We start from the raw sequence: 9,705 nt of genomic DNA on the forward strand, positions 1-9,705 counted from the left end.
CAACACAAACAAGGAAAAAGCTAGATTCATTCATTAATTCCGTATTACCTGGTTTTTTGGCCTCTAATAAATTAATAAAGGTAAATTTCATTAATATACTTTCGACTTTAAGCCGATGTTAATCAAGTCTAAAACATTTCAAAACTGACCAAGTTGGTCCCTAAACTCAACTTGGTTTCTAAGACAGGTGAGAAAGGAACTAACAAAACTAACATCATTTAGAGCCTATGTTGTTTTTAGGGACCAAATTGCTCAATTTTGAAATATTTTAAATCTAGTTTGCACCTCTTTACTGAAAAAATATATATAATTACTATGTACCTATTGATTAACCTTTGAATTTACATGAAGATGATTTTATAATGTTCAATTTTCATTAAATTAAAGATAAATGTCTATCTTGGTAAGTGGAAAATGAAATATCTCTCTAAATGTCAGCATTAGCTTGAAAGACTAGTCCTATTTTGGTGATATCTTCTGCTTTCCTTCCTTTTTTTTTTCCCCCAACTTTTTGAGTCGTGCAGGAACTGAACTGAATGCATCCATTTTCTAAAGGGAGTTGACAATTGAGAAGCCTTATGGAAATTATGTAAGAGAAACTTGTTTTGACATCTCAATTTTCCTTTCTTTTTTTTTTTTTTTTTTCTTTCCGCCGTTCTCTCACCGTTTGTCTTGTGCTAGGATAGTTTCGGAGAAAAATGTCTACAGTGTATTCATTAAAGAATGAAAAATAAATATTACTATACCGGTATACCCACTTAGAGGGTAAAGCATGGCAATAACCAAAAAAGAAAACACTGATCCACAAACATTTCTATAAATTATTACCTTAGAAGTTTGAAGGGAATGGCTTATCAGCGTATCACAATCTTTTCTTTTCTTTTTTTTTCTTTTTTTTTTTTAATAACTAAGAGGAAATTCTAACCCTTATTAATTTTCTCATAAGAATAAGTAGATTATAAAGCTCTTAACATGTTTCTAAGAATCTTGTAACTTAACATATTAGTACCTCTTCGTGTTTCTAAAGAAAACATTCACGATTTAAATACCCCTCATTTAATGATTTAGATTCTTTGAAGTTTTCAATGAACTTTTCTATTTAGAGTTATTTTAATCTACACCTTTTATCTTAAAATAAATTGTTCAAATGATGTCATATTATAATTCCACTAATTAAAACCTTAAAACCATCATGTCACATCAATTATTTAAATAATAATAAATAAATAGAGCAAACTTACATGTCACAATTCTTTTAGGCTTTTAAATTGTTTTAAAAACTTCAAAATCCTTTTATTTAAATTGCAAACTTGAAGGGAAGATCTCATGGCACTAATTGTGTGTTTGGATACCGCTTATTTTGTTAAAAACTGAAAACTTATTGCTAAAAACAATAAAAAAATAATTTCAAAGCTACTATTCACTGTTAAAAACACTGTAGTTTTGCCTAAATGCACTGTTCATATCCCATAAACAGTACAATGCTGGTCAAAAAAAAAAAAAAAAAAAAAGGCAAAAACGCAGGTGAAGAAACGTGATCCAAACAGACACTAAGCTTGTGCCGGCAACGTCTCGGGGCCAGAAACAAACAAAAAACCGTGAAGAAGACACAAATTTATGAAATTAATTTTTTTTTTTTTTTTTTTTTTTTTAAGTTCTCGACATATTCATGAGGATTTATCTTATAGAATTTTATGGTAAATTAAAACCAGGGAGGATCAAATTTATCACAATAAGAAAATTGAGTTTTTTTTTTTTTTTTTTGAGAAGTAATTGTAAATATAGAGCATATTGAACCAACGGTATGGCAATCTGAACGTTTGAATCTCCATTCTCCATACTCCATAGACCACAAATCAATGACACCACAATCAAAGCTGAAGGGACTAAAATGTTTTTTAGATTTCTGTTCTCTTTCCCCAGAGAGAACAACAAAAATTTGGAAAGAAATTCATTTATGATCAATGCAGTGCATAATAACACTACCATACCCGTAAATACTTCTTACCTCCAAATCACCAATTAGTACAAAAATCCAAAATATAAGATTTGGCAGAATGTTTTAAAAACCCCACATAACAAGTAACAATAGAAGCAACAAGACAATATCATCTAATCAACAGGAATCAGCAATCAAACCAAATAAAGTAACAAAGCATAATTCCCCTGATACACATTTTTTTCAGCAATCCAACTAAAATAACATCGTTCATGTGGATCTTATTGTGCTTAATGCTGGCATGCAATTAAGAACAGTATTTCTCTGTTAACAATTTCCAGATATCAAAACCAAAGAACGATAAGCATTTCAACGGTCTCCCAACCAAGACTGGGGAACCTGCACATAGAAGAAACAAAAAGTATTAGGTACACGCATTGTAACAAGCCAAACAAAACAAGAGTGAAAGAACTGAGATAAGAATGATTTCTGTGACAGTAAAGTAAAAGGCATGAAAACCAAGTTACTTATTCATTTGATTACAATGACTAATGGAGACATATTTCTATTGTTGCATATCATAGACCTCTTTGGTTTTATCAAAATTTATTTGTTGAACATGCATCTACAAATACAGATTTTCAACATATTCTTTTTACACTGAAATTTCACATGACATGGACGTGTTTCAGATAAAGATGTATCACAACCATAATAGTCAACATCCCTACGAGTCTTAACTTCTCTCTTTTGATCAATGGAGCACTAACAAGATATTTAAAAATTCAATCAAGGCACAAAGTTAATCTTAGAGATGCATAAAAAACTGAGGTGCTAAATGTCTAGGACTTTCTTTATGACAAGCTTCTAATTTAGTAAATGACCAAGCTAAAATCACGACTTCAAAATCAAATAAGGCTCAAGAACAAGATTTGGCCAAAGGGGGAGGGAGAAGGGGATATTCGAACTAATGACTCCACACCACAAGAGGTGTGGTCCCTAGCTGATTATGCTGCCCCTTGGGGTATGAAAAATTTTTAAGTTTAGTATGTTATAACAACAAAGAACTCTTCTAGCAGTAATACACATCCTCTGCCAATTAAATATAAGCATTTTCTCACCAAAAGGCTGCCTTCAAGTGATGAAAAACAAATATAACACGACCTCTCACATGATGATGCTATCAACTGCACAGCATAACATCTTTTCTACTATGACTTCAGAATATTAAATCAAAACCAGACAGCTCATTGAGGACTTGAGAAACTTTCAAGCAACTTAGTTAAATTATCTAGAGACTGCTCAGCAGTGGCAAAGCCAAGTTTAAACAAGAATATCTAGACTTAATTAAAGCTCAAGTGGAGCTTGAAAACACTAATCTGTTATATAAGCTAAGCCCATGAGCCAAACACTTGGCTCAGCTAGGCTGGATTGGGGCCCACACAATCCCACCCTCACCCCTAGCACTAAATTCCAAAAACACTTGCTTTGGTGTTCAACCTTAAGCTTCAGATCATCCTCAATGCCAATTGACAGAAAGTCATATGTACTTGAACTGACAACCAGCATTTACCCACACCCCTAACAAAAGGACTGAACTGAGTTAAATATAAATTGTAGTTTGGTAGGGAGTTCTCTAAAGAAGAGGTGACCCAAGTTTTGATGGAGATGGAGGGGGATAAAGCACCTGGTCCAGATGGCTTCACCATGGCTTTTTTTCAAAAATGTTGGAGTGTGTACAAGCTGTTGTCTAAGGTGTTGGCAAATAGATTGAGGGTTGTGCTAGATAGTCTCAGCTTTGAGTCTCAAAATGCTTTTGTTGGTGGGAAACAAATTTTGGATTCAATGCTTATTGCTAATGAGTGTCTAGTCAGCAGATTGAAGAGTCATGTTCCCGGGGTGGTTTGCAAATTGGACATTGAGAAAGGCTATGACCATGTGAATTGGGATGCATTGTTTTATCTGTTGGATAGGATGGGTTTTGGGGCGAGATGGAGGGGGTGGATTAAGGCTTGTATAACTACTGTTCGCTTCTCTATTATTGTGAATGGATCTCTGGTGGGCTTTTTTGGAAGCTCTCGTGGGTTGAGACAAGGTGATCCATTGTCCCCTCTTCTTTTCCTTCTTATTATGGAAGTCCTAAGTAGGATGCTGAAGAAAACTGAGGATTGTGATTTGCTTCGTGGTTTTCTTGTGGGGCCTATTAACTCTATAGGGGTACGTATTTCACATTTGCTGTTTGCGGATGATACCATTTTGTTTTGTGATGCATCTAGAGATCAGTTGTTGTCCATTAGGCTGGATTGACTTGCTTCCAAGCTTTTACTGGTTTGAAAGTTAATGCCGGGAAGAGTGAGATCGTTCCGGTAGGGGAGGTTGGAAATATAGAGGCGTTGGCTACCATTCTTGGATGTAGGGTGGGTAGTCTGCCTATGAAATACCTAGGTATGCCGTTGGGCACCCCTTACAAATCAGCATCTGTGTGGAATCCTATTTTGGAGAGGATGGAGAAGAAACTCTCAGGTTAGAAGCGTCTTTATTTATCAAAGGGGGGTAAACTTACCCTAGTGCAAAGTACTCTTTCTAGCCTTCCTACGTACTATCTATCATTATTTGTCATTCCTATTGCTGTGGCTGATAGATTGGAGCGTATTCAGAGAAAGTTTTTATGGGGATCTTCAGAGGAGTGTTTCAAATATCCATTGGTGGCTTGGGAGAAGGTGTGTTTACCCATAGATTTGGGTGGTTTGGGGATCAGGAAGTTAGTGCATTTTAATAAAGCCTTATTAGGGAAATGGTTATGGAGGTTTGGGCGAGAAGGCACACACCTTTGGAGGAGGGTTATTGCATCTAAATATGGTGAGGGTCAAGGGGGGTGGACTACTAAAATATGTAGAAGGGCCCACGGATGTGGTCCGTGGCATGGTATTCATGATGGGTGGGAGAGTTTCTCCAACCATGTGGCCTTTGTGGTGGGGGATGGCACTCGTATTCTCTTTTGGCATGATAAGTGGGTTGGAGGTAACTCACTTAAAAGGCTCTATCCTGAGTTGTGTATGTGTTCTAATGACAAGGAAGCTTGCATTTCTAATGTTTTATGCTACCAGGAGGGTGGTAACGATAGAATATGGAATTTGAGATTTCATCTTCTCCTCCACTGTCCAGTAGCTCATTCTCTGTGGGTTTATATGTTTCAAATCTTTGGGACTCAATGGGTCATGCCAGGCAATGTGGAAAGCTTGGCGTATTGTTGGAGTTTTTGGCTGGGAAAATTTAATTCAGACATATGGAATATGGTTCCTGGTTGTTTGATGTGGATTGTTTGGAAGGAAAGAAATCGGCGCTCTTTTGAGGATACCAAGAAATCCTTGGTTCAATTACAAGCTCTATGCCAGAAGACTTTATTTGATTGGTCTAGGTGTTGGGGCTTCTCGGATTGCTCCACTATCGTCGAGTTTATTTCTTCTCTTAGTATTGCTCTTTAAGTTTTTTCTTGTTCTTTGTTGATATTTTTTTGTTTGTTGCTTTTCCTTGTGCTCACCATCATGAACACCTTGTATTGGCTTTCATTTGTTTTCAGTTTGATTTAATAATATTCATATTACCTATCAAAAAAAAAATACCAGAAGTGGAAACATAAGGGAATTCAACAAACACGCACACACACACACACACACACACACACACACACACACACACACACACACACAAAGTCATTGAACCAAGTACTACAGGCTTAATGGAATTGTAATCCACAATCAAAACAATTGCTTTGAGCTGTAAATAAGAAACACTATAGAATATCACTAAAGTGTTATTGAATCTTTGAGAAATCCAAGATAAATAATATTTGGGGATAATTGACATCTAAAAAAGGGGTTTCCAAGGATAATTACCAACCGTAACCAAAAGACAAAACACTTTCTCTAACTAGCTTCTTATAGATTACAACACATTTCCTTCATCTTTTTACTCATAAATTACACACATACAGTGGGTCTTGAACCCACAACCTCACCCTCCATCCCATTTTTATGGGAGAAGGAAGTGCCAATTGAGCTATAGCTCATTGTAATAGTCTGGGTAAGGTTCAGTGTGCACTAAACCTAGCTTAGCAGGGGGAAAGAAGAAGGCTATAACTCATTGAAATAGTCTACGTAAGGTCCAGTGTGCACTAAACCTAGCTTCGCGAGGGGAAAGAGAAAAGACCTGAGCAGGTTGTATTGTAAACTTAAATGTCAATTTAACAAGTTCTCTTAGTATATTTTATTAGCAACATTATTCACATCGCCTTTGCAGACAAACTTTTTTCTTTTCTAATAAGAACAGCTCTCCCTTTCTTTAGACATAGTGAAATCGTTACACACTACAATTGCTCTCTTTGTCTGTAACTCATCTTGGACAGAAAAATAACAAGTAATTCACAATTACTTCAGTACTTTGTCAAAATCTGTCCACATTTTCTTGTGTAAGCAAACAAGGAATGGTAAATTATTACCTCTTTTCTCCTCATTCCTTTGCCCTTTTATGTTCATTCCTTTCTCATTGTAAGTAGTGCCCAAATCTAGAGGCTCTAACACTAATATAATGCTTTCAAAACAGAATTCACTTGCAGGATTAAAATCTGTCAACTAAAGCAAAGAATCTAAAATGGACTCTTCTCCACCAACAAACTAAACATGGGACACATGAGAATATATTTGGCATTTCTTCTTGAATTTAAAGCTTAAATAGATCAAACTTATATCCTAAGAAGCTTCTCCCTCATTTGTGATGACAACCCAAGCAACAGGCCCTAAGGTGTGTATATATACGCCATCACCCATTTAAAATTGTCATTAATCAATTATTGACAATCATATCCAACATGCATTTACAAAATCCATCTACAAAAACACCAAATGCAATTCTCTACAAGCACACAAAATCCACATTCACAAATTCAAAAACCACCAATAAAATAAAATACAATAATCAAACATTCCTACTAAAAACATGCATTCATCCAATATCATTATACCTCATCAATAATATCCAATGATCAAAGCAACGAAATATCACAGTACTCCTAAAATAGACACAAACACCAACAAAACCCAAAAATTAAGCATCAATGATTTAATACCTGCCTTCAATCAGAAATCACAAATATCTATCAGGAAAAAAAATATAAAAATAAAATAAACCCCATAATTACTCATTCGAGTAAGCACCTGCAATAAATTGATCATCAGTGCCCTCCATGCTCCTTGGCATGCTCCTGGTGCTTAAGGTGGCGGCGTTCCTCAGGGAGTGCAACCAGGTAGGAAAAGATCATTCCACCATAGCAGACATGGAGGAGCGGCTCAACAGAGCTGGTTTGAATGTACTTGGCATGGTAGTTGTCCAGCCATCTCTGAAATGCATTCTTCAAATAGTTGGTGGAAAGCATCGGCTTCACATGTTCAGGCACCTCCTTCACCTTCAGGCCCTTGATCTCGCTGTAGAATTTCCTCATCGCCATTTGCTACACAGGAACTGCAAAGAACAAAACTTTAGAAAAGCCATCCCCCAAACAGCCCATTTATGATTTATCACATTACACACTCTGAAATTTTCCTTTTCAATTTTATGAAAAAACTTTAAACCCACAAGAATTTCCATCAAAACAAAACTGAAGATAAAAACATTTTTCCAACAATAAGAAGCTAGGTCCCTCGTGCCTCAATATAAAACTTTCCCAAAACCTGTCAATTTTTCTTGGGCATAGAAAATTAGTCATAAAAACAATTCTACTCTTTCATTTTTACTCCTGTTTCCCCATCAATCCAACAAAGAAAAAAATTCCCATTTCCCGGAAAATCCAATCCCAAAAAAAAAAAAAATACAAGAAAACAAACAGAACCCATGTTCATATTCTTCTCTAACTAAATTTTTTTTCCCAGCAACCAAACAAACAAGAGAAAAATTCCCAGAAAATATTATGTTCCACAAAATTTATAAAACTAAATAAATAAAAAATAAAAAACCCATTTTTGGGGAAATCAAACGGGACCCATGTAAAATTTTTCCATATAAAAACAATCTAACCCTTTATTTCTAATTCCAAGTCCATTTAGCCAAATCGGAATGACAAGCAAATGAATATGAAAACATTAGAAAAAGTCCAATCATCTCATACAATAACCAACACCACACACAAACGAAAAACCCCTTTAAATGTAAGTTGTACTTGTAATGTTTTGTTCTATGAATACCCAATCGGAAAACACCAAACACGATCGAACAAAAGGAATGAATGCGTGAATGGATCTAATCTAAGTGAAAAACAAAAATACATACATACATATATATATATTTATAAATTATACAAAGAGAGTTTAGTTACCTTGATGAGAGAGAGAGAGAAGGGTTGAGTATCACTGCTTAGCGAAGAAAGCTCGAACAACGCAACACCAAACAACAAAAAACAGGTTCGGGCTACAGAGGTCGCAGAGCGATTGTGAATGGAGTTTGTAATGTACAGTACACCACCTGATTTCAATCAACGGTCCAGATTTGGCATCTCTATTTACCATATGAATTTATGATTGTATTCAGCTGGTTGAAATGTCTGAAATAGCCTTGCCTCTGGGTTTGTGAATTTTTGGGAATGTATAGCTTACTTTGGTAAATGAGTAGTTATCTGAATTCAAAAAAAAAAAAAATTTTTGACACTTTCCTTAAAAAAAAAAAAAAAAAAAATTGACATGTAGATAGACTCAAAATGTAATCAATTTCTCTTTCTTTCTTTTTTGGTGTATTTAGCATTGCTCTTGCTAAACTGGTAACAAAGTTTTTTTTTTTTCCCTTCTTCTTATTTATTTTTAATTAATAAATTTTGCTAATATGTGCCCTAAGGGCACATAATAATTTTCATTTTTGAAAAAGAATCTCTCAAAAATTAAAAAAGTATTAAAAGTTTTTTCAATTTTCGAGAAAATATTTCTAAAAATTGATGGTTTAATGTGTGCCCTTAAGGCATACATTAATTGGACCCTTAAGTATATAACATAGATACACACATAAAAATAAATAAATAATAAAACATAGTTATAAACACATTATTAGAGGAAAAAATTTATCTCTAAACTAGTTCCATTTCGTGGTGAAAACTTTGTTCTTCATTATATATTATACATTTATTCTTCTCAAATTTGATTTTTTTTTTAAGGATTAAATTTAATTATATTACTAGTTTAGTACATAAAACATTTAATAAATATTTTTTAGGAAGCTTTGTGAATAAAATTCGTTTTATGTACAGAATATTGATATTGGATAAGAGTATTAAATTAGATTTTATTTTTTGTTCGTAAATTCAATAGTAATAATGGGATAATTTGAACCTTAAAAGTCTTCATTGAAAACGCTAGGAAATTAACTTTAACCGGTAAAGTTTCTAATTGACTAATACCTACTTGCAAGATTTTCAAACGTATGCTCAACATGCAACATACGCATATTATATCCTAACCAAAAACTAATACATTCTATTTTTTTTTTAATAATTTGATAATTACAATAGAAGAGAGAAATTTAAAACCTAAATGTCTTCATTAAAAATACTAGCAATTTGAATTATAAAGCTCTTGGTTAATACATTCAATCTTATCATTCCTATATGATGTCATTCTAGACTATTTGATTCACTTGGCTTTACTTACTCCACAAGACAATTTTTCTACAGATCATTTTCTCTTTCACCTTTTTATGTCGTAACTCCATGTGCGAGGGCTTTACTTTTT

General features: G+C 34.2%; 1 protein-coding gene across 1 annotated transcript; it reads right to left on the bottom strand.

The window, feature by feature from the left end:
• Positions 1-2,089: 2,089 nt before the first annotated feature.
• LOC142643006 (uncharacterized) lies at positions 2,090-8,448 on the bottom strand. The gene is made up of 3 exons (XM_075817522.1): positions 8,307-8,448; positions 7,153-7,456; positions 2,090-2,338 (listed from the first exon to the last, which is right to left on the bottom strand). The coding sequence occupies exon 2, from the start codon at positions 7,440-7,442 to the stop codon at positions 7,170-7,172; it is 273 nt and encodes a 90-aa protein (XP_075673637.1). The 5' UTR covers positions 7,443-7,456; positions 8,307-8,448; the 3' UTR covers positions 2,090-2,338; positions 7,153-7,169.
• Positions 8,449-9,705: the final 1,257 nt, after the last annotated feature.

This window comes from Castanea sativa, chromosome 7 (genome assembly GCF_040712315.1).
Source record: "Castanea sativa cultivar Marrone di Chiusa Pesio chromosome 7, ASM4071231v1".
NCBI classification, from domain to species: Eukaryota; Viridiplantae; Streptophyta; class Magnoliopsida; order Fagales; family Fagaceae; genus Castanea; species Castanea sativa.